Source organism: Phaenicophaeus curvirostris, chromosome 4, assembly GCF_032191515.1.
Source record: "Phaenicophaeus curvirostris isolate KB17595 chromosome 4, BPBGC_Pcur_1.0, whole genome shotgun sequence".
In the NCBI taxonomy this organism is placed as follows: domain Eukaryota; kingdom Metazoa; phylum Chordata; class Aves; order Cuculiformes; family Cuculidae; genus Phaenicophaeus; species Phaenicophaeus curvirostris.
The window spans coordinates 70978057-71002822 of NC_091395.1; the positions used below are offsets into that span (position 1 = coordinate 70978057).

Genomic DNA, 24766 nt, shown 5'->3' on the forward strand with positions numbered 1-24766 from the left:
AAAACCACGCCCCCTCCGGCATGAAGCCACGCCCCCCTCAGGATGTTTTACCCTTCATCTCTGAGGGAAACCCCTGCCCCTAGAGGAGCCCCCCGGCCTCTCGCGGGCAGCAGGGCCCTTCGAAACGAAAGCCACGCCCCCTTCCACACTAAGCCACGCCTCCTCTGAGCTAAGCCACGCCCCCTCGGGCTGCCCATCGCCTGACAGACAAAGCCCCGCCCCTCGGGGAAAGCCCTGACCCTCCGGGCAGCCCCGCCCCTCAAGGGCCGTCCGCGTGACGTCACTCAAGCCGGAAGCGCCAACAGAGGAAGGCGGGGCAAGCCTTAAAGGGACCGCGTCTCGCTGTAAGGGGGGGGGGTGGGAGGGGCTGCGCGTGTTAACCCCTTGCTGCCCACCGAGCCCAGAACGGGGAGGCGAGAGGGCTTACAAACCCGCTGGGGATATTTACAAAGAATCACTCAAGGAGGCAGTTTTTTGGTGCAAAGGAGGCCGCGGGGATGGGGCCCAGGCTGGGGCAGCCATGGGGCTGCAGGGCGGGCAGAGGCCCAGGGCTGAGGCGGTGGCAGAAGTGCTGAGCTGGGCACTGAGGAGATGGCAGGGGCACCCAGTGCTGGGTGCTGAGGCAGGTGCTGAGGCGATGGCTGGGTCACCAAGCCCTTGGTGCTGAGGCAGGTGTTGAGGCGATGGCTGGGTCACCAAGCTCTGGGTATTGAGGCAGGTGCTGAGGCGATGGCTGGGTCACCAAACCCTTGGTGCTGAGGCAGGTGTTGAGGTGATGGCTGGGTCACCAAGCTCTGGGTGCTGAGGCCATTGCTGAGGCGATGGCTGGGTCACCAAGCCCTTGGTGCTGAGGCAGGTGCTGAGGCGATGGCTCAGTCACCAAGCCCTGAGTGCTGAGGCCATTGCTGAGGTGATGGTGGAGGTGCGTGGTGCTGGGTGCTGAGGTGATGGCTGGGTCATCAGCTGCTGGGGGCTGAGGCAGGTGCTGAGGTGATGGTGCAGGTGCACATGTTGCTGGATGATGAGATGGATGCTGAGGTGACGGTGCAGGCATGCGGTGCTGGGTGGTGAGGCAGGTGCTGAGGCGATGGCTCGGTCCCCAAGCCCTGGGTTCTGAGGCAGGTACTGAGGTGATGGCAGAGGCACTGAGCACTGGGTGCTGACGTGTGCACTGAGGCAATGGCAGTCGCTTGAGGTGCTGGGTGCTGAGGTCAATGTTGATGTGATGGTAGAGGCACCAAGCACTGGGCACTGAGGCAGGTGCTGAGGTGATGGCAGGGGCACTGAGCATAGGCATCGAGGCAATGGCATGTGCACGAGGTACTTGGATTCCCCTAGGAGATGATGGGAGGCAGCGGATGCCCCTGGCCTTCATGCCTTATGATGGGGGCTTCTTCAGAGCTTTGAGGGCAATCAAAACTTTAGCTTTCCACTTGTTTGCCCACACACTGTTGTTCATCTCTAAGAATCATAGAATCACCAGGTTGGAAAAGACCTCTTGGATCATCAAGTCCAACCATTCCTATCTGCCACTAAACCATGTCACCTCGTCTACATGTCTTTTAAACAGGGATGGTGACACAACCACCCTACCCTCTAGCCTCCCTACCCTCCAGCAGATCAACAGTTTGTGGCACCCTGTCACCCAGCCACTGCTCATTCCTGCATTAGAAAGTGAACTTTCTTGAGCAGCCACTACTAGAGCCTGCAGGGTCTACAGAGTCTTTCACAATGGCTTCAATGCCATTCTCACGTGGGCTCTGTATATGCCATGTGAGGCATGATTTGAGCTTCTTATCCTGGATTTGTAAGTCTACGGGTATGGTGGAAGGACCAAGTAAGCACAGTCCAGTCCTCACTATCCAAAACCACAGGATTTTTCCCCAGGGCTTTCTCACATTTGGCTTCCAGTGGCATAAATGATGGATCTTTGGGAAAGATCCTCCACTTGCAGCACTTGGAAATTTTGTTGGCTTTACAATGTTGCAGGAATGAGAGGATTGTTACTGTGTAGCAGTAGCCAAATGGTACTTTTATAGGTGAGCTATGCCTGGAAGGAAACAGAACTGTGAATACAGCCCAGTTGTCAGGATTTTCAAGGGGAGCATTAGAGTGTACCTGTATTTATATGATACCTTCCACTTTAGAACCTCAGAAGGCTTGACAAACTTTATAGGTAACCCCTTGACATATGGAGACAGAAGTTGCTGAAGGATCACAGCAATAAGAGAAGCCAATGTACTGAGCATAGCAAGGGGGTGCTACCTGCCTGGGTCCTATTCTTTCAGCACAGGACCTACTCTGCTGCGGTCAGATAATGTGGCTAACAAAAGTGTTCCTTCATCTTTTCCAGCATAGAATCACAGATTCATTTAGCTTGGAAAACACCTTTAAAATCATGGAGTCCAGCCATAAACCCAGCACTGCCAAGCCCACCACTAAACCATGTCCCTGAGTGCCACATCTACACATCTTTTAAATACCTCCAGGGATGCCGGTCCTCATCCATGGTGAAGGTATGTGGTGGATGGTTATTCCCTCATTCATGTAGATTTGATCAAAGATGGTGTTATTAAAATGACAAATAATCAACAGAAATGAACAATGTTTTACTTGTAGAGATCTCTGTGAAAACACTGCTTGAAGAGAAACTGTTTTATTCTGCAAAACCCCAGGAGGTCAGGATTATACCACATGTGAGGGCTGTTGACAATCCAGGAGAGCATCCAGCACTTTTCTCTGCGTGTGGCTGCGCTCTAAGGGCACATGCCTGGCATGTGTCCTGCTGCCCTTGGGGTCACCCATGGTGAAAGAGGTTGAAAGATTTGTCCATATTCTGGTCTCTGATTGCACCAGCCACACAGGCACAGTTCAGTTACTGGAGATTGTGATGCTGCCCTGGACTTGCTCTTGGCAGCACCTGACCTGATTTTAATTTTGGTGCTCAGTTAGAAATGTTCTGTTGGCCCCCATCTCTAAAAGCACTGATTAAGCACTGGGAAAGATCATGCTCTTGCAAGTGTCCACTTTCAACATCCTAAAGAAGGGAGACATCTAAAATATCTATTCGCATCTGAAAATGTTGTTAGATGCTTGTATAGTATTTCCATTAATTCACAGTTAGGGCACGTGTTGGAGGCAACCTGTATGAATCGGCATTGCAGCTGTCTCTGCTGGCTCCTACAATAAATGGAAGCATTATTAAACACTTTCTACAAGCAAAGAACTAATTTTCAAATGAATTTACTGCAGCTAATGAATACACACATTTTGCAGTGGTTCTGTTATTTCTGATCCAATACATGAAACCAATGACATCTTACTTTTTAATAATATTTCTCCTTTCATCATTGCCTTCTATTGAGTAAAATGGATTTCTGTGTGAAAGCCACATGGAATGGCACAGCTCGTCTTTAAAGTTTGGATCAGTTTACTCTTTCACAATATTTCTTATTTTTCTATTTCTCTTCTTAATTTGGTTGAAAGTGCCTGAGCAACTGCTTTCTATTAGATTATTGCTTGCAAAATTAGCATTGCTGTACTATCTAGAAATAGTATTTCAAAATGAGCCTCGGGCGACATACTTAACATCTACAAAGCCACAAATTTCATATCCATGCGTAATGTTTAAAGAAATCTATGCAAGGAGCCATATGGTTCTGTAAAGAATCAGTGGATGAATGAATGCTGAGTTGTGTAACTCATTCATGGTAGTCCCTTAGGCAGATCCCAGTGAGAGCCAAGCTATTTAATTTTTTTTTAATCAAAGGTAATTACATAAAAACATGCTTGCTCAAGTTGCTGAGTTTCTTTCCCCTTCTCCTTTTTAATGAATGTGGTTAATATCTGCCATTCAAATGTCTCTGTACTTCCTTCATCTGGACCAACCTTCTAAAAGGCTGAAGAGAACCAGAACATCGAAGAATTCATTTAGCTGCAAAAGTCACAACCGCTCTGCACCTGCATCAATTTTCCCCTGACATGACTATTCTGGGCTGTTCAGTATAGGGAAACACAGGATGTTGTGGGGTGCAGAGGCAGAACTGAACACCACCTGCTACACCTTCAGAGCCTCAAGGCTGAGTGTTACTATCAGCTTATGCCTGGCTTCAACAAAACTTGAGTCTGCTGCTTTGTATCAAGCATTGTAACAGGTTCTTGATTCAAAAAGTTGCATTTCTTACCGCTGTGCTGAGGGATCAGCAAGAGCAATGCAGTTACACTTTGTGCATTGTTCTCCAAATTGAGTGGTAACTTGCAGGAACAGAGGCTCTTCCAGAAGTACTGTCCTGTCCACAACCTCCACAGGATACCCAAAGTTATTGTCATTGACAAGAGACATTTGTAATAAGAATTTTCCTACGGGATACCTCCAGGCATGACCAGTGGGTCCATCTAGAGATCATCTCTAGGTGGTCCAGTATCTTTAGCCAAATATACAGACAAATATAACCCAGAATTTTGTCTGTTGACTCCAATTATTTGGGTCTGGGGGTTCTTACATTAAAAAAGAACCATTTGTTTCAAACACAATGTTAGCAGGAGTTTCTTAAACAGCTGAAAGAAACTGCTTTGGGTCTCATTGACTCAGTGGTGGTATGGTTTTGAACTTTTCTGCCTGACATCTGAGCTGTCCATCCTTAGAAAGACACAGCCTGTAACAGAACTGTGGTCACTTGAGCTGGTTTCTCCAAATGAGAGACTGCACAGAGCTGTGGCTTCGGATACCCAGAGGAATGGCTTATTTCTTCTTTTCCCAAGCATGTGGAAAAGGAGAGAACTGCTCTGAAGCTGCTAAAAGCTGTAGCACTGCTTCCAGTTTAAGTGGGAGCCCTGAGTCCAGTCCTGGTGTGAAACTGTTGTCATCGCTGTCAGACATGGACAGGCAGTGGGTCTGCATGTGTCACACAGCCATTGCACACCCTTGCACAAACACCATCTGATCAGTCGTGTTGCATTTCAGATTGCTCTTTCTCCTTTTTGTGCACCAAGGGTAGAGTGAACCCACAGTGATATTGTGATCACTCACTCACAGGAGTGAATCTTCCATCAAAATAGACTGTATTCCCTCAGCACCAGGAGTGTGCCCAAACAAGCATGCTCTCAGCCTTCAGGCCTTTTTGGTATTTCCATCATCTTTTATGGGCAGCGTCCAGGAAAGCCACAGGGATTGAAACAAGCTTTTCTGGGGAATTTCTTTTATGGTTGCAAGAAAAGAACACTTTGTCTTTACAAAGAGGTTATTTATACAGCTCAGCTTCTGCAGGCAGAAGGAAAGTCCCTGGCTTGTGGAGACTACGAGGCAGCGGGGACAAAAATAGAGTGCAAAGAACCACGGTTTGAGATAGAAGGAAATACTGAAGTATAATTAAAAGGAAGAGAGAAGTATCTTCAAAGAAAGGAGGTAGCAAGTCATGTGAACTGTCTGAAGCCATTTATTTATTTATGCTTTTAAACAGGCATTTTGCACTTCTGTGGCTTAGTAGGTAAGTGGGAGCAAAATGGGAAACCATGGATGTGGGAAACTCCTTGGTGTGCCCTCAGTTTCTGCAGCAAGCGCATCATGACAGTCCCACCAACCAATATACAACAATTCTTTTATATTGTGCCCTACTAAAGCTCCCTAAAGTGTTTCACAAACTTGTAGGCAACTGAACCTCAATACAACGTGGAACAAGACTTGTAGATATAGTGTACATATATAAAGAAGTTGGTTATAAGAAGACAACGCATGGCCTCCCAGAAAAGCTGAGTGCAGAATTTGGGGCACTGACTCCATCCCCTGAGCTGCAACGCCTCCAGCAACTTGTCCCTGTCCTGTGTGAGGTCGGCAACGGTACTCAGGCAACCACCTCTATTCTGTGTTTTAGCTTGTTTCAGGCAAGCATTAAAAGGCCTCTTAAATGAATCACTGCTACTTTTCCTCTTTGCACAAGTTTTAACAGTAAAATTGGGTCAATACTGCAAAAACAGTGGTGGTGAGTGTGAGGCAGTAAACTACACACGAAGTTTCTTGACTACCTATTAAGAGAGTTATAAAGGTCAACCCCTCCAAGAGAGACAGTAGATGTAAGGTCAACATTTTTGCTCACCTAAGAATTTCCTCCCTAAAATCAGGTCTGTTGTTGATACACTAGTAGAACATGCCCCGGGGGAGAGGTTTTTCTCTGACAGAACCTGTGCGAATCTGTGCTCTGTAGATATTCGTGAGTCTGCTCTGAAGTGACCCCTTCAACAGCCTCCGGCATGGTCTTGCAGAGCTCTGACGTCCAGTTCTGCTCCACATTATGTAACATGACTTTTAGCAAATTGTGGTTGTTTTTTTTTAAAGTCTAAACACAAAACTGGCACTCAGTAATTTCAAACGTATATATTTAGAGGGATAGTAGAGGAAACTGCACTGCTGGTGGTGGTCAGAGCTGGGTAGCTGTGACAGCCTTCTCTCATCTTAAATCACAGAAAATGCCTTTTCATTGCCTCTGTCACCATGTTCCTCCATGGCCATGAAAGAGGTACAGACACTGCGAGCCATAGTTTCTGGGCTTTTTAGGGCAAAAAAAATTTCTAAATTCACTTAGAAATGATTTCATTTATTTAATCTAAAAAAAAAATAATCTAAAGTTGTATCTTTTTTCAGAATCAAAATGTATGGGTGATTATTTAAGCTCACAAAGGTATTGGAAGTATTAAGTGCTCTACACTTTCAGATACTAGTAAAGAACTTTATAAAGCTCTGAACTTCCTCACCCTTCATCGAAAGCATATCTAGTTATTTATATGCACATATTATACCTCTTTTCCCCTGCATAAGAAACCCACGGCATTTCAGCTGGTATTTAGAGCCCTGTGGAGCAGGGGTCCCTGCAGGGGGTGCTGCCAGACAGGGCGAGCATCCCCCACCTCCCCCAGCCCAGCGCCTTTGGGCGCAGCCCCCAGCAGATGGCAATGCAGGAGCACCCGTAGCTGTCCATGGAGGTGGGAGCAGGGGATGAAATCGCTGCTCCTGGCAAAAAACACCGCCTCAAAAATCCTGCTCGAGATTTTTTAACTTGTCCTTCAAGGGAACACATGTTTTTTGCTATCGGCAAGTTCTTTTATTTTGTTTTTAAGGTATAGGATGTGAACTTAGAGGCTTGGGGCAGTGACCTATACAATTGGTTTGGCATCCCAAATCCAAAAATTATGGATGACCTGTGAGGATATCCAAGTGTTTAGAGGTTTTCAGCAATCAAAGATGGAAATTACAATTATAATATGTATGTATATGTGTATATATTTACATAAGCATGGGGTTTTGTATGCAGGTCACAACAGTTCCACGCAACGCCACGTGCTTGAGGATGAATGGCTGGAAAGCTGCCGGGTGGAAAAGGACCTGGGGATTTTGTGCAACAGCCAGCTGAATAGGAGCCAGCAGTGTGCCTGGGTGGCCAAGAAGGCCAACAGCATCCTGGCCTATGTGGCCAGCAGGAGTAGGGAAGTGATTGTGTCCCTGTACTCAGTGCTGCTGAGGCCACACCTCAAATCCTGTTCAGTTTTGGCCTCCTCACTACAAGAAGGATATTGAGGTGCTGGAGTGTGTCCAGAGAAGGGCAAGGAAGCTGGGGAGGTCCCTGTAGAACAAGTCTTGTGAGGCGCGGCTGAGGGAACTGCAGTTGTTTAGGCTGGAGAAGAGGAGGCTGAGGGGAGACCTTACCACTCTCTAAAACTGCTTGAAAGCAGAGTGTAGCAAGGTGTGTGTTGGTCTCTTCTCACAAGTAACAGGTGATAGGATGAGAAGAAATGGGCTCAAGTTGTGCCAGGGGAGTTTTAGACTGGATATTAGGAAATTGCCCTACCTGAAAGGGTTGTCAAGCACTGGAACAGGCTGCCAGAGAAGTGGTTGAGTCACCTTTCCTGAAGGTATTTAAGAGTTGTGTAGATGTGCTGCTTAGGGCCATGGTTTACTGTTGAACTTGGCAATGCTAGGTTACAGTTAGACTTGATGATCTTAAATGTCTTTCCTAACCTAAAGGATTTCCCTTCCCTTCCCTTCCCTTCCCTTCCCTTCCCTTCCCTTCCCTTCCCTTCCCTTCCCTTCCCTTCCCTTCCCTTCCCTTCCCTTCCCTTCCCTTCCCTTCCCTTCCCTTCCCTTCCCTTCCCTTCCCTTCCCTTCCCTTCCCTTCCCTTCCCTTCCCTTCCCTTCCCTTCCCTTCCCTTCCCTTCCCTTCCCTTCCCTTCCCTTCCCTTCCCTTCCCTTCCCTTCCCTTCCCTTCCCTTCCCTTCCCTTCCCTTCCCTTCCCTTCCCTTCCCTTCCCTTCCCTTCCCTTCCCTTCCCTTCCCTTCCCTTCCCTTCCCTTCCCCAATATATATGTGTATGCCACAAAAATATATGTCACACATTATGTTTATTTTTATACATGCATATCTGTAAATCGATGCTTATGAACTCCACTCACACCACATTTTCACATATTCTCTTGTTGCGTCTTCTGTCTATGTGCAAGGCCACATTGTTCCCAGGCCAGGAATAAGTCTTTAAACAAATCATTAGTGTCTTTAGAGGCTTGCGGTAAAATAGACAAGGAAGAGATTTTATTTGAAGAAAGCATTCCTGAGTACCACATCAAGGAAACTATTTCAATGACAACTAAAAAGAGAACACATCTCTCTAAGAAAGAACTGAAGGTGGAGATACTTTCCAAGCAGAACAACTCACTGCTTTCCCAGTGCTTATAGGGGAAAACAGATGTCGTAAAACTTTGAGAAAAACACAGAAGTGTTAGAAGTTTCTAGTAGCACACTTTGCCTTTTATCTGAACACCCCCCCCCAAAAAAAAACCCCAAACAAAACTACTCCCAAAATCATGCAAAAAAAATCCCAACAAAAAAGAACCCCAAACCTCTTAAGCCAGTAAAAACCTCATGGGAAATATTTGGGGTTGGTAAGAAATTAATGAAAAAACCTTGATTGCACCAAAAAGCTGGTGAAAAAACTTCTTTTTCCCTTCATATTAAAACTGAAATAACTACACCTGGAGGAGAAGTCTTTCTTGAAGGGCTCAGGATGGAGAACTGAAATCACAACAGAGTTGCCAAAATGCTGTTAGCGGTTCCATAACCACAGGTTGGTTGTGGTAGCTCCAGAGCAAATGATGGCAACTCTGAGAAGTCCGCTTGCATGTGTGTAAACTCAGCATGGGTTTACTTACTGTAAATTAAATTATCTACAGTCAATGTGGTTTCTCTCACCTCCATATGCTTATATCACTACATGGGCTCTGTTTTAAATCCTGCAATTAAAAACCTGTTTGTAGTGCTTTGGAAAACAAATGCATGTGTTGCAAAAAATACACTATGTTGTCTCTTCTACAGTATCATAGGTAACTGGCCTTGAACTGCACAGAAATACTTAAACATTGATCTGTGTTCTTGACTTACTGCTTAGACCAGCTTATTTTGAATATGTCTGTATCTTATTAAATTACCCTGTGGCAACAGCAGGGTTAAACAGTTTCACAGCAGTAACAAAAAGCTGTAAGTAGTGGACATTCACCTCTGCAAAACATGTAAAAAACAGGGCAATACTAAAATAATACACATTTTCCAAAGTTCTTTTTTTAAAAAAACTTATTTGAAGGATACAAGAACAATCTGCAGAAAAGAAACAATTGCAATAGTGACTAAAAGTAGAGATTTGATTCCCTTTTTTTTGTCTGAAACAAAATTGAGAAGCAATTGGTTCATAAAATAAAAGGATCTTCAGGGAAAACCATCCCATACTAAATGATTTTGAGTGTAGCAGCGAAAAACAAAAGAAACAAAAGATGAATTCAAACTGGAGAGCAGGCACATATTTTACCAGTGAGGAAACAGATTCTGTGTCTCATGATGATATTTTTCTGACAGATGTGCTCTAACCAAACAACTCTAGATTGTAACTAGATTTGAGAGTCGACATCTAAAATCAGGACACTGGAGATGTAGTGCTTCTGGCGCTCTTGGAAGGCATTAAGTTAAGGAGAAGACTTTTTACACAAAACGGAGGTGGCAGGACATGATAAACCTGGTGACTCAGACAGTAAATGTCAAAGCGGGAGCCCTGGCTACTTCTGCTATGGAGCTGCCAGGGGATCCTGGAGAGAGGACAGGACAGAGAGTATTTGGCAAATGGTGTTTAAGAAAAATGACATTATGGCACTCTGAAAAGTCCTTGAGTTAAAATAAACTACTGTAAGTTTCAGATTTCAAGACACAGTTACCTGAGGACAGGTAATGGTGACAGAAGGTTCTTCTAATGGTGGAAACCATGAGATCAGCTACTCTAACTGCCCACAGCAGGGAGGGCTCCTTGAAGAAGATGAAGTTGGGAGGTTGCTTTTTTAATCTTTGAGATTTTTAACATAGGTGATCTAGACTTGGTATACTTAATGGCATTTGCACAGAGTTTTAGATCATTCAAGAAACCATTGCTCTATGAGACTTCATGTTTTAGCTTAGACATTTTAGTATTGCTTCAATTGAGTGTGAGACTTTCTAGAGGAGCCCAAAGCTCTGTTTTCCTTCTTTCAACATTCAGCTAGGCCATAATCTTTATTCTGGCTGCTAGAACAATTTTGATGTTTTGATTTTTCTTATAGAATCATTGATGTTGGAAAAGACCTCCAAAATCATCGAGTCCAACCATCAGCCTACTGCCGCTGTGTCTACTAAACCATGTGCCAAAGTGCTACATCTACATGGTTTTTGAACAGGGAAAAAGACTCCAGGGAAAGAGACTCTACCACTTCTCTGGACAGCCTGTTCCAATGTTTCACCACTCTTTTGGTAAAGAAATTTTTCCTAATATTCAATCTAAACCCCCCATAGTGCCTCTTGAAGCCATTTCTTCTTGTCCTATCATTTGTTACTTGGGAGAAGAGAACCCATTTCTTATAGGGTGAAATAATTAAAATAATGATACATGGATAAACATGTCAGATTCTAGATGGAGATGTTATTTTGCAATAATAATTTTTAAACAGACTCTTAAAGTGCTAGGATTGTTGGCCCAAAGGTTTTTCTTGGCTTCTTCAGTCAAGGTGACAAAAATGGTACCAGTACTCTGATTTCTTTTCGTGCTGTTCCTGAAAATACAAGGTATGGAGGAAAAGAATTAAGACAAATACCATATTCAGATCAAAATTTAATCCAGTATCTCACATCCTCAAACACAGAGATCATAGGCTGTTATTTATGGTTTCCTGATGCAAAGAAACCAGTCATTATGCTTTGCTAATTGGTTTAGAATAAGGGAAGTATTTCCAGATGCAGCAACTTCTAATCTTGCTTCGGTGAAGGATTCTTAATTTTACTCCCTCAGAGGAAGGCTCCAAACACAGAGACAGGTAATTTTGCCCAAGGGTAGGATAATGTCTCTCTTAACAAGGCGAATGACATTCTTCCCAGTGATTATAAAAATTAAGACATGATGGGTGTTATATCAAAGAAGTTCTGTTATTCACAGAAGGAGCAAAACACAGCGATTCAGCTGTAGCTTCTGTGTTTTGTCTATTCCTAGTAGTTAAATGGAATAATTAGCTCTCTTATAAAAACATCACATTTGTTATTCACTGTTTTTTTGAAGTGCAATAATGCATCACTGAGGATAGAGAGTTGGCCACGGATATGAAAATGAGACTAATAGTGAACAGACACCACAAACTCTGGATCATCAGAGCATATGTATATCTGAGCTCAACATTTACAAAGTGCTCCTGGAGAAAAGTCTCAACAGATTTGTATCAGCAACACCAGTTCCCATCTGTTCTTCCCTATCTGACAAGGTGAGATAACGTACTCGATGGTATTCATCCCATTCCAGGGCTTTTGCTCCTGGAGCTGGCTGTGTCTTGGTTTCCACACATGCAGGTTAGCCGTGTAGCTGCTGTAGGCGCCCTCCATACCCAGAAGACAGTCAAGTTCCAGATGCTTTGAGAACAAGATCTAGAGACTTCAAGCTTATTTTGGTCAAGCCTCACACTGACTCCAGAGAAGAGTTGGGAAGCAGTTTGTAATACTCCTGAACACGAATGTTACAAAATACTAAGCATCACCTCAACACCGAGTCTGGATTCTTCTCAATTGGCTGTGGTAGATGTTAGGTCTAGAAACTGATGGTTTTTATGGCCATTCATGGGATTAAATAATTTCTGGTGACCATGTGCACAGATGAGCAGGATGACGAGATGGCAAGCTGAATGTGCACAGTGTAAACCAGAAAATCATGTCACAAACCCCATGGAGAAACAGCTTCTTCTCCCACACCATGTAGCAAACCAGATTATAGAATCATAGAATCATTTAGGTTGGAAAAGATCTTTAAGATCAAGAAGACTAACTGTAAATCTAACACTACCAACTTCACCACTAAACCACGTCCCTAAGCACCACCATCTACCAGCCTTTTAAATACCTCCACAGATGGTGAATCAACCACTTCCCTGGACAGCCTGTTCCAATGCTTGACAAGCCTTTTGGTGAAGAAATTTTGCCTAATATCCAATCTAAACCTCCCCTGGCACAACTTGAGGCCATTTCCTCTTGTTCTATTGCTTGTTACGTGCAAGAAGAGACCAATACACACATCTCCCTACAGCCTCCTTTCAGGTAGTTGTAGAGAGCAATAAGGTCTCTCCTAAGCCTCCTTTTCTCCAGACTAACCAGCCCCAGTTCCCTCAGCTGCTCCCTGCAACACTCGTGCTCCAGCCCTTTCACCAGCTTCGTTGCTCTCCTCTGGACACGCTCCAGAGCCTCAATGTCTTTCTTGTACTGAGAAGCCTAACACTGAACACAGTATTCAAGGTGCAGCTTCATCAATACTGAGTACAGGGACACAATCTCTTCCCTGGTTCTGCTGGCCACACTATTTCTGATCCAAGTCAGGATGCTCTTGGCCACCTGAGCACACTGCTGGCTCATGTTCAGCCACCTGTTATACCAACACCCCCAGGTCCTTTTCTGCCAGGCAGCTTTCCAGCCACTCATCCCCCAGCCTGCAGCATTGCAAGGGGTTGTTGTGACTGAAGTGAGTGCAGAACTTGACACTTAACCTCGTTGAACCCCTTAAAACTGGCCCCAGCACATCATTAGGAAAAAATTCTTCACAGAAAGGGTCATTGGGCACTGGAACAGGCTGCCCAGGGAGGTGGTTGATTCACCTTCCCTGGAAGTGTTTAAAGGACGGGTGGCTGAGAGAGCTGGGGTTGTTTAGCCTGGAGAAGAGGAGGCTGAGGGGTGACCTCATTGCTCTCTACAACTACCTGAAAGGAGGTTGTAGAGAGGAGGGTGCTGGCCTCTTCTCCCAAGTGACAGGACAAGAGGGAATGGCCTCAAGCTCCGCCAGGGAAGGTTCAGGCTGGACATTAGGAAAAAATTCTTTACAGAAAGGGTCATTGGGCACTGGAACAGGCTGCCCAGGGAGGTGGTTGAGTCACAGGTGGATGAGGTGCTGAGGGATATGGTTTAGTGTTTGATGGGAACGGTTGGACTCGATGATCCGGTGGGTCTCTTCCAACCTGGTTATTCTGTGATTCTGTGAGTCCCTAAAGCTGCTACATATGCAGAGAAGACATCTCTATATCGGGTACATATGCTCACAGAAGAACTTCCCACAGCTCTTGTCTTGCCCATGTGGAGAGATTTGTCTTGCTATGATTTGCAAAGAGGAAAAAGGAAATTGTCTACTGATTTTATTACCTGTTTATTTCCTTTCGGGGAGTTTGTCTCCATGGGTGGGGAACAAAATATTTAAGTCAGCTAATGAACTTTTTGTCTTCAAGTGAATAGGCTTTATTATCTTTCCTCTTTCTTCCTTCTAGCTCTGTCATGAAAAAGTCCTGGCTGGGAACTCAGATGAGCTCCCTGGGAGAATCTGCTCCTCTGCTCTGTGGGGTGGATAAAACTATTTCCTTGAGAAATGCACAACATAGAAGTTGATCTCATGGGATAGGAAATGGAGTCAAAGGAGTAGGTACAGTTATAAGGTTCCAGTCCTCTTGGTGTTATCCCTCACCCAGAGGTTTTCCACATTAATCTGAGAATGTAGGAAATCTCTTATATCCTGAGCCAGCTGGGCTGGGAAGGGATTTCTGGTCCACTCGACCAACTCGTTGACAGCTGAATGAAGTCTAGTGCTAACACAATCTCACTTACTTGTTAGTGCACTCCTCAAGGTTACCCTGTCTTTCTTCCTGTGTAATATTCCAGCATCCTCTGGGCTGAGGCTATCTACTATTTTTGTCCCATCAGCACATTCCTGCTTATTGCGGAATGTCAGTAGTGCCCAGAGTATCAGCTCCACAACAGAACCCTGAGGAACTCCACAGTCACCCTGCCCTTCACGCTGCCTTTTATCCTATCTCCCTTAGCCAGATCCTCTTGAAATTTCTAATTCCCATCTTCTGCAGTTGTTAGCTAATATCATCATGTGTAACACTCCACTGTAGCTGGATTTTGTTTGAGAAGACTCCTCTTAACAGCAGCGGTCAGCAGGGTAGCGTGGCATAATTATCCTCAGTAAACATCTCCCCTTCACGCTCACTTACAGCTGTCCTTCAGGTTGATTTTTTCACTCTTTCCTCCCCTTAAAAACCCATGACTACAGCAGAGACTCTGTTCCCGTGATACCATCCCCAGGCTGGACACCAGAACAGCTTCTTTCCATTAGATCTGAACAATTAACAATTCCAGGAGAGATCACTTAGTTTCTGTAACTTGTGCACACATTCTTTCACTTCCACGTTGTCGAGTTATGTCAGGTTTTCTGAGTGTATCTCCCCACCCAGCAACGCTGAACATTGTCACCCTTACTAGGAGCAAGAAGAGAGGCGCTGGGAGCAATTCCATAACCCAGTCTGGATCTCTACCAGCCCTCAGGGGGGAGCATGCTGAAAACACAACCAAAACCTGAGGCCTAAGGAGTCCAAAACCTAAACAAGGAAGCCCAAATGACCCAGTAGCCTTCTGCTGGGATAGTGTTAATTGTGCCACAGGGTTGAGGACATTGCAGGAAGAAACAGCTTGCTGAGCAGAAACTGGTACCTCATTACAGAACGTGGAAAAACAGGACGGAAGAGATTTAAATACTCATTTTGTTACACCAAGTGACCTCTACATTGTGCTAGAGGACACCATGTGCACCAGATCAGTATAGTCCTGCGTCTCAAAGCACACCCCGATAAAGCGCTTGGTGTGTCTCTCAACATGCTCTGCTCAGGCTGTCTGATGCATGGTAACAAAAAGCCACAGTATTACTTTTTTCTTCCCAAACAGCAGTCTATTAAGTATGTTCAAAGGATTCCTTTTGGCACCTTACCAACTATACATAATTTTCTCATTCTTCTGCTCCCAAATAATCTTTTTTTTTTTTTTTCCCCCCAAGAAGTAATCTTATTAATGAGTAGGAGAGGACTGGCTTTAAAAACTAAAAATAAACCCCAAACCATACCAGCCTATCAGTCATTAAAGCTTCCTGCAAATTACTCCTCAACCCCGTAATGGGATACCTCAAGCTGAAACTTCAGAAGAACCCACAGCATCATGAACAGTTACCAGTGTGAAGTTACTCCTTCTCCTTTCAGAAGGAGCATTTCAGCATTTAGACTTGGGGTTTAGACCACAAGCAAGAGAGGGAAAGGTTAAGGCAATTCTCAGCCCCTGTGGAACCAGTTGAAGAAATCTGGCCCTGAGCACAGTTGGAACACACTGTTGCCTATGACCAGGAACACCAAAATCCAGAACCTTCCATCTCATTTTGTTAAATTACTTGGCAAGACTAAGAAAATCAGCACAGTAAAGAATATCGTTCATTTGCAGCTCAGCCAGATCTTGAAAGGAGGATCACCTCGCTAATCAACCTCTTTGATTTCTAAAGGATGCCTTTCATTGTACGAGCAGTAACTTGTACCCTCAAAGGAATAAATGGATTGTCCTCTGTCTTCTACTTCAGTAGACTGAGGTGTATTTAGACGACACAGGTTATCCATAAAAAAGACAGGAATCTCATCTAAAGTAGCTGACGGCCACTTTTTGATTAAAAGGAAATACAGGCATCACTGGTAACACGTAAGATGTACAATTGGCAGAGAAAACTTGGTTTCTATAGAGCAGGTTCTGGCCACTTAGGTTGAAGTTTCAACATCTGGTTCCAGTCAGGCTGCATAGCTGATTCTCCATCCTCTGTTTTACAATCTTACTGCTATGCAAGGTGTTGCTAGAATGGGACAGGTTTAACAAGATCTTCACCCAAAGTTTCAGCTGTTAAGGAAAGCCTCTATAAGCCCACCCTGTCTCCACCAACACTACACTACCCCTCCTTCCAAAGTCCCCTGCTCAGCAGACCCAGAGACAGGAATGAACACAGGGAGAGAACAGGTATTAAAATCTCGTTTACAGGCAGCAAGTTTATACTTACTCTGAGTCACATACTGCTCTTGGTTTGACATCTGAAGCCACCCGAGCTATGAACTGACACCTCTGCTGGCTTCTGAGCTCAAAGTTGCAGAGAGCAGGCACGGAATACAAACCCCAACTCCAAGCTGCGCTGAAGCAATCCATTCGACACCAGTTTGGACACTCATAAAGCTAAAGGACTTCTAACGCTGTCCCAGAGCGAGCTTGAGAATGAAAACCAGCCTATAGGTGCAGATAGTCCAGTAGGATTCAGCCAGGAGGCCAAAGCCACCTGCATCACACAGCTCTTGCTGCAGTCAAAACATGCTTGATCAACAGGTTTCTGAAGTGAGCAATCACAGCTAACAAACAAATAAAACTCCTCTAGGCTCCTTCCGGAGCACCTTCTTTATAACAAACCACCAGGGCCTCCAAACTGGTAGCGGTACGCAGCCCTCTGAAATGACACTTCCCATAAACAGAGCCCCACTTGCTGGAGGACAGTGACTCTCCTCCCCCTCCCTTACCAAACTATGTTTTTTTTGGTAGCGTGGATTTCTCCACCACTCTGCTTAGGTCACATAAAGCAGAAAGGGATGAAATGCCAGGAAACCACAGCTCTAACTGGTACTTGAAGAAGCGAAAGCAGCAATTTCCATGCCCTACAATTGTCAAGCAGTTATCACAGATTTCCTCAGGGCTAATAGAAAAAATCTAGTCCTTCCTCACTGCTTTAGCCTTTTATGCATTTCTGGAAAGTAGAGGAGAGTGCTGTTCCCAAAGTTATCCTTGCCCTTCTGCTAGGAGGCTGTGAGTAGTCTGCCAAAGAAAAACAGATGCTCTTCTACTTGGGTTTCAGCAATGCTGCTCCCCAGGGTGATGTCCCCTCCCCTTCTGAGATGTTGATGCTTCAACTCTTACCCCATGAAGAAGAGATCAGTTACTGCTTAAATGATTGCCAGTTACTCCAGTTACTAACATAACTTCTCTCACTACCTGCCTCCCACCTCCTCTTCACACGTTGCCTTCAGTCTAAGGAATCACTAAACCCGCCACTTCAGAAAATGCTGAGGTGACCAGACCCTCCCAGGAGTAAGTGCAGGGGTCTCTGCCAAGTTGGCAGCTCCAGGGTGTTCCAGATGTACCTGGTCAGAAGCATCGATATCTGTTTACTGAAAACGGAACCTTTGAAAACACACCTCACGGGAAATGCTGCTGTATTTATGGTTTGGGAGCGGCCAATATATAAACTGATTGTATCTGTAAGTTCCAAGAGTTGAACACTAATAGAAGTTGGTCCCTGCCCGTTCATGGTTAGTTTTCTTTAAAGCAATCAGTCATGCATCAAAACCTCAAACCAAGCATCTCCCACCAATTATTTTTAACAGAAAGTGGCTAGGAGATGAGGCAGCCTTCCAGGAAGTGACAGAAAAAAAATTGGCAGGATCACAGATTGGAGTGTACTGTCCAAATAGGAAAAGCATAAATCAATGCTCTGATTGTTATGGTTGATGGGGGTAGGCAGGTTTTTGTTTTCCTTTTTTCTATTTTTTTTTTTCTTTTGCAGAACAATAAACCAGCACTTGGAGGTTGCACTCCTTTTAAGAAAGGCCCACACTTACAGAAGAGTTAATTTAACATTTGAAGACAAAGCAGCTTTCTAATTTTATATAATCAAGAAATGGAAAACAATTTTTATTAACATGTTTTACATTTACAATCTTTTATTAGCTAATCAACATCAACATGCAAAAATAAGCGCTAAATACAAACCTCTACAATATGGTTCTGTTTGAACTACAATGGTTTAATTCTTTCGAAAAGTCATAAGGATGTGGTCTGTAGTTGTTAAAATTGAACTATTAGTTTCAGTAATGAATACTATTTAGACCCTAAAATTATGTAATCATCCTGCAAGGCATCTTCAGAAACTTCGCCCAACACTTAAGAATACCAGCTCATTTTCATGTGAGTACATTCTCAAAGCAAGAAATAAGGCAGTAGCACTAATGATTTCATATTGAACCCTATGCACATAACTAATAACTTTAGAAGGACTTTAACACTATGGTAGACTGGAAAAAGAACATTTAAACAAGCAGTGGATTTTGCCTGAAATGTTCTCAGTTCCTTTTGATACTTACGCAACCTCCTTAAAATTTCTGGGTTTGGAAAAAGACTTCCTACTCCTTCAAGCCAGTCCCTAGCTGATCCTCCAGAGAAGCCAGTCTTGTGTCAAAGACATCAATATTTTCCCACGGAAATAAGTTACACAATTCATGTTCAGCATTGCTTCACGAGAGGATCGTAAAGAAGGCAAATAGGAGCTTAAAGGAGAACATATTGATAGTACTGAAATCTTTGATAACAAAAGGGTCTTGGACAATTGTGAAAAAGAGGGAAGAAAAATGGATTTAATTTCAGATCTGTTGTAACTTTTCCCCCAGTGCAAGTGTCCATCTTTAAAGAAAGTCATCCTTTAGAAGATGAAAGTACTTTTGAGAAGAGTCCAATTTTTGACCTTATGTTACAAAACCTTAACAATCAAAACCTGTTTTTGTTTTTATTCAAGTACAAACTTAAGTCATAATTCCTCTCTCTCTCTTTTTTTTTTTTTTCCTTAAAGAGTGTTTATTGTTGCTCATTGATCTTTGGTCGCAAGAAACAATAATGCCACCGACAGGTCTGATCCCCAAGGTGGCAGGTTTTGCTTCTTTGCCACACTTTAAGGCCCCCGCCCTTGCAGGGTTTGCCAAATTACACTGTGTCAAAACTCCAGCGGCACTTCATCAGGTGTTCTATGGACCTACATGATATAGACTTTCTCAGCTTGTGAGAAGTTGAAGACTTCTTTGGTTCTTGGGCAAGTTACTTTGTCATCTTGACGAATAGAAAGCAGAGACTGAAAAAGAGTGAAATCAAAAGATAATATTCACAATAGCAACTCAAAGTTTTATTTCACTGGTTTGTAAATAATTTTTTAAAATAAGTAAAAAAAAGATGTTATAATCTGAGGTAAAAATACCTTTGCCTGCAAGTTACCTGTTCTACATTATCTCTCTCCAGCAGGAAATATCGAATCATAGACTAGTTTGGTTGGAAAAGACCTTTGAGATCATTGAGTTCAACCATACTAGTCTACTAATAAAGCAGATCCCCGAGCACCTCATCGACCCGTCTTTTAAATACTCCCAAGGACGGTGACTTGACTACCGCCCGGTGCAGCCTGTGCTGGTGCCCAAGAATCCTTCCAGTAAAGAAATTTTTCCTGATATCTAAGATGTTTCCCATACCATTTGATTTTATGTTATAAATTCATAAACTGAGACATTAGCTTCTTTTAAAGGCCGATTTAGTCACACACGTGTATAGTCCTTTAAAGAAGTATTGCAAGAAATTACTTTTCTACTGTTAACACAGAAGATACTTCTGGCTTTCTAACAGAGTTCGTAGTCTCTTATTTTGATATAGAAAGTTATGACAACCACTGCTGTGTTAGCCTTCAGTAAGACAATGATTTCAACACTTACATTGTATCCATAGACATATCCATTTGGTAACATCATCGGGGGATTGTTTTCGTTCATTACATCCCCCGAAATCTTGCAGACTAGTCGGGAGTTGGCACAATGTGCCATAGGCAGAGGCTGAGCCAGCTTGTTCAGGGATTTACTACACACAGGGCAGTCTGGGTTTTTTGAGCTCCCATCCTCTTTATAACACTGTCTGTGAACAGTGCGTTAAGGAACACCCACCACGAAATGCAACAACAATCAGTTCATGATGCACATCAGAATAAAAAAAGACAGTAAATGCTGCAAATAGAGCCTGGGTTATAGAAGGTACAGGAGCATTTCATCCAAGTTTAAAGCATGCGTTTAAGAATCAAGCATTGCTTTGTTTCAGGGGAACAAAAGTGACAGTGTCTGGCACCCTCTGCAGGTGAAGTTTCTGATCTGGAACACTTCAGTAGCACCCATCCTTTTTCAATAAAGCACAGTGTGTAGCAAATCCACCTAAATTTCAAAAGATGAGGGATATATTTGAATATTCACATAAAACCAGACAAGGCAGATATGTGTCAAAGTGCCTTAAAAACAAACAAACAAAACCCAAAACAAGCTGACTCTGCTCACTAACTTTTGCAGATATAGTCGCTGAATTAAGACACACGGAAAGACAGCTAAGTATGCAAACTCAACATAGGTTTCACCTTAAAATTTTAGGTTGGGCTATTTTTAAACCATAAGGCCATTTATTATAATCTCCCCTTAACTTAGAGACCTGTTCATACTCCATTTATACAACTCACGAACAAAAACATTCATGTGTTGCATTTCCTCTTTGAGCTTTCTGAAAAGCACCCACAAACCAAAAAAAATCCACAACAGTGCTTTTTTTCTCTCAACAGTAATATCTGCATTAAAGGATACGGTGTTTTTATAGCTGAAAGGCCTGCCTGGAGTGTTATAGTAAAAACAGAATTGTTTCCCAGCTGATGTAGTCTGTAGTTATCGTATCTAAACTGTTGGATCAGCATTCTCCATCGAGCAGGGTCCAAGAGATCCTGTTAAAAAACAACACAACTGTAAGTTGCTTTCAGTCTAATTGTCCCAGGGGAAAAGCTCCTGGGAGTGGTAAATTGTACAAACCTCAGGCTGAATCCATCACAAAATAAAAGCATATACGCTAATGCACAGTATCAATGTACTTGCTTAGAAAGTACCTTTTAACACTACGTTACGAGGAATATGATTAAATCAAGTATTACTTAAAACAGCCGGCATAACAATATTCAATGCCCAAACTTCCTTTTTGTTAGACTTAGGCACATGAACTTATAAAAACATAAGACCCTAGATCAAAGAAAATTTAGTTTTTATATCGTGCACACTAGCATGCAAGGGTCCAAATTAAATGATTCTGCAGTAAGAGATCTGTACGAATGATCTTCCTTGCTCTACCAAAAGCGATCTAACTGCAGATTCCAGTCTCACTCGTCTGAAAACTACAAAGTGTTCTGGTAAAGGGATGTAAAACCTGCTAAGGCTATTTCTTGCAGTTGGTTTTCCAGGATGTACTCAGGAAGCAGATTCTACATCAAGTGTAGAATCCAAAATACCAGGATCCTTCCAGGATTAGCAAAGAAATTCACATTAATGTTGTGGGTTGTTGGCTTGGGGATTTTTTTTGTTTGTTTGTTTTGTTGAACCACTGATTTCATCATCAATTGTTTAAGAGATACCTTTACACTGGCACTGCCATGTATTGGCTTGGCATTTCACAGGATTCTTGTCTTCACTGCCAGCCCAACTCTTGTCTACCTTCTGCCTCCAATGCCAAGTTAAAAAAAAAAAAAAAGTAAAAAGAACCAGCGCGTGACCATAGAACAAACTCGAAATCTCTAGAGGCAGTAACAGCCTACAAATTTTGCTTGATTCCAATTTAGATGTAGACATTATAATACTAATAACTATATTATTTGTATAGTCCAAATAATGAACACTAAGGATAAAAAATGCTGTTTTCAGATCATTCAAATCTGGTTGGGTTCTTCATCCCAGCCACCACAAGAATGGCAAATTGAGAAGTCGAAGAACCAATGCTAATATGTTAAGGCCACAGCCTAGTACATTGAACAAAACTATTCCATTTTTGCTTTGTACTTCCCCATTTTTCGTCTCTTGTGCATTTGCATATCATGCTTCTAGTCCCACAGATCTTTAAGGCTGAGTTGGTGGTAAGCCTAGCTCAGTGAGAAACCCTCAGTTACTATTAAGAACCAACTGCAACAACACAAATACTGCCTGGATTAACGTACAGGCAAGGAGCAGCTATTAAAATTAAAGACTTCAGAAACTAAAATAAGAACATTTGATCTTCAAATGATCAATGCATTTTCATGTAAGGAAAAGGATCTGCAAGGTGTTTTTTATTATTCTGCTGTACCACTGAAGTTCAAACATAAGGTTACCTTATAGGGGGAGATATGAGTGTCTGAAGGAAAGGCCAACATTCCCATCACTTGTCGAACCTCATCCAGCTGGCTTCCCTCAGCCTGACTGAAATGCTTCCTTGCGTGTCTGAAATACAGAATTTCTAACTTTATTAGACAGCCTAGTTTCTAAATCAAGTAAGCGTACACAATTATGTAAGATTCCAGAGAAAAACTCTAGATTCTGCTCTTAACATGTGACAGTTCCAAAAGATGATGCATTTAAAGGACTTTAATAAAAACATCTCACAAATCTGAATGCAAGAATAACTTAAAGCATTGTATTTTCTCAGAATTCAGAACTTTTTACTGTAGCGTGAAGTCTTATTTTGCCTTCATCTAGAAGAACAGATCCATGATTATTAGAAGAAACATCTCTGCTATGGAAGATCAATATATCACACTTTCTCCTTTGGCATACACTCACAACTGATATAAATGCAGCCTGATAATCAGCTATTCCAAACCATTAAACATCAAGAGTGTTCAAATACCCACCTCGTTTATACTGACAATTGAGAGTGCGTTTACCTTTGCATAAATGATTTTGTTTTGGTATAGGCTGGAAAGCAATACCACTTTCTGTGCAGACTACAAGAAATTTCAGGGTAATATAGAAGAAAACACCTTGTTAAGAGCAAATTTTGTTTGCCAGGGAAATAAAAAAATAAGTAGAACTTAAGCACAAGTTTTTGTACTTCGATACATACTGATTATAAGGGATACACAGAAGAATACACTTGAATATTTTAAAAAAGTGAGAGAATTCATACAAATGTATTTAAAGCAAAAATGTACACTTCAGTGTTTTTTCCAGAAATTAACACTAAGAAACCAGAGAATTATCATCAGAATATGAAGATATTCAACTACTTCAAAACCCTGTATGGAAGGCTCCCCATTGGGTCTTCCCAAGACCGTAAATTCTCAAGTTGGTGTTTAAGTGTGCAGGAAAACCTTCAGCCTTTGAACCAGATGATTAGCTCAGCATTTCTGCTAAAAGCTCCTGTCTTCAGCGGCGCAGAGATGCTGCACAGCAGACTGAGTACAAAATCAACGCTGTATTGGATTTCTGGCATTGTGTAAGTGTAGAAATTTCTTCTCCACACAGCATTTTCTCCATGGTTTGCATTGTGAGGAAGATAGCAAGTAATCTCTGAAGTACTCTGGTGTTAGATCTTTTAAGGAGTCTTGTTAAAATCTATTTAAAGTTAAATTACTTTTAGGAATATACAGTATTTTTCAATTATTCATTTTAAAGGGCAGAATTAAAAAAAAAAAAGAGAGATCTAGGTAAGTATTTTTCCCCAGTTGTGTTCCACTCACTACACTTAGGTCATCAATACCATGAGAACAGTCTCTTCAGCAGTGTTTTAGTACTCCTACTTCCTCTCCCACCCAAGCCAGGAAGCAATGGAAGTTATGCAGGACAGACTGTTTCCACCCAACTTCCTATTTTGGGTGAGCAATTCAGGAATGTAAATTGTTTCCCCAGGTGATTACTGTTATGAGAGCAGAAATACAAACCCCCATGGCCTGATAGAAGAGACTGGGCAGCTAGGACATGCTGGAAGAAAGCTAAAATAATTGCTAGCACAGAGCTGCAGATAAAAGCGATAGCTATTTAAAAGAAAGCTTAGGCAAAGCAAAAAAATCAGACCTATTAGTTTAGCTAAATTACTGTGTGTGCATGCATGAGGGAGAAGAGAAAAAAAATTATCTTAGAAGAACTGCAATGACTGTGCACTTGTTTTCTATGATATTAAAACAGAAGCGTCCTTTAGTTTTGTACCAGCATCATTCGTATTGTGGTTCTGCTCCCCATCAGGCCTTGGCAATTTGCTCTTACAGACAGCACTTCAATAATACAAGCACCTCACTTCTAGATGGGCCCCGAGATGTGACAGGTAAATACTATCAAGAACAACTAGAATTAATACTTTGTTTTGTGTATGTATGATATGTAATCACCACGTGCGCATGAGCTGTTCATAGAATGGTTTGGGTTGGAAGGGACCTTAAAGATCATCCAAACGCAACCTGCCTGCCATTCGTAGGAACACATTCCACTGGATCAGGTTAGTCACAGCCCCATCCACCCTGGCCTTCAACACCTCCAGGGAGGGGGGCAGCCGCAACTTCTCTGGGCAACCTGCTCCAGTGCCTCTCCACACTCACAGTAAAAAAAAAAAAAAAATTCTTCCCAATACCTAACCTGAATTTCCTCTCTTTCAGCTAAAATTTGCGACCCCTCGTCCTGTCACTGCACTCCCTGATCAACAGTCCCTCCCCAGCTTTCCTGTAGGCCCCCTTTAAGTACTGGAAGGCTTCAAAGGAGAAGTGCTTAGCAATCCAACAGCA

At 42.9% G+C, this 24766-nt stretch overlaps 1 protein-coding gene and 1 long non-coding RNA gene across 5 annotated transcripts in view; one reads left to right on the forward strand and one right to left on the reverse strand.

Moving 5' to 3' along the window:
* Positions 1-274: 274 nt before the first annotated feature.
* Positions 275-18054, forward strand: LOC138720338 (uncharacterized). Its single transcript, XR_011337396.1, has 5 exons — positions 275-344; positions 2354-2516; positions 10620-10806; positions 11606-11804; positions 17978-18054. It is a non-coding gene; the product is annotated as an uncharacterized lncRNA (long non-coding RNA).
* A 986-nt stretch (positions 18055-19040) lies between these two features.
* Positions 19041-24766, reverse strand: part of MAEA (macrophage erythroblast attacher, E3 ubiquitin ligase) — a 48837-nt gene continuing 43111 nt past the window's right edge. For all 4 annotated transcript variants that reach the window (XM_069856498.1, XM_069856500.1, XM_069856499.1 and 1 more), the window contains 4 exons: positions 22385-22493; positions 20844-20977; positions 19941-20136; positions 19041-19312 (listed from right to left, as the gene is read on the reverse strand). In XM_069856498.1, the coding sequence (XP_069712599.1) occupies positions 19217-19312; positions 19941-20136; positions 20844-20977; positions 22385-22493 (535 nt within the window). In that variant the 3' untranslated portion in view covers positions 19041-19216. The remainder of the gene's footprint in view (positions 19313-19940; positions 20137-20843; positions 20978-22384; positions 22494-24766) is intronic.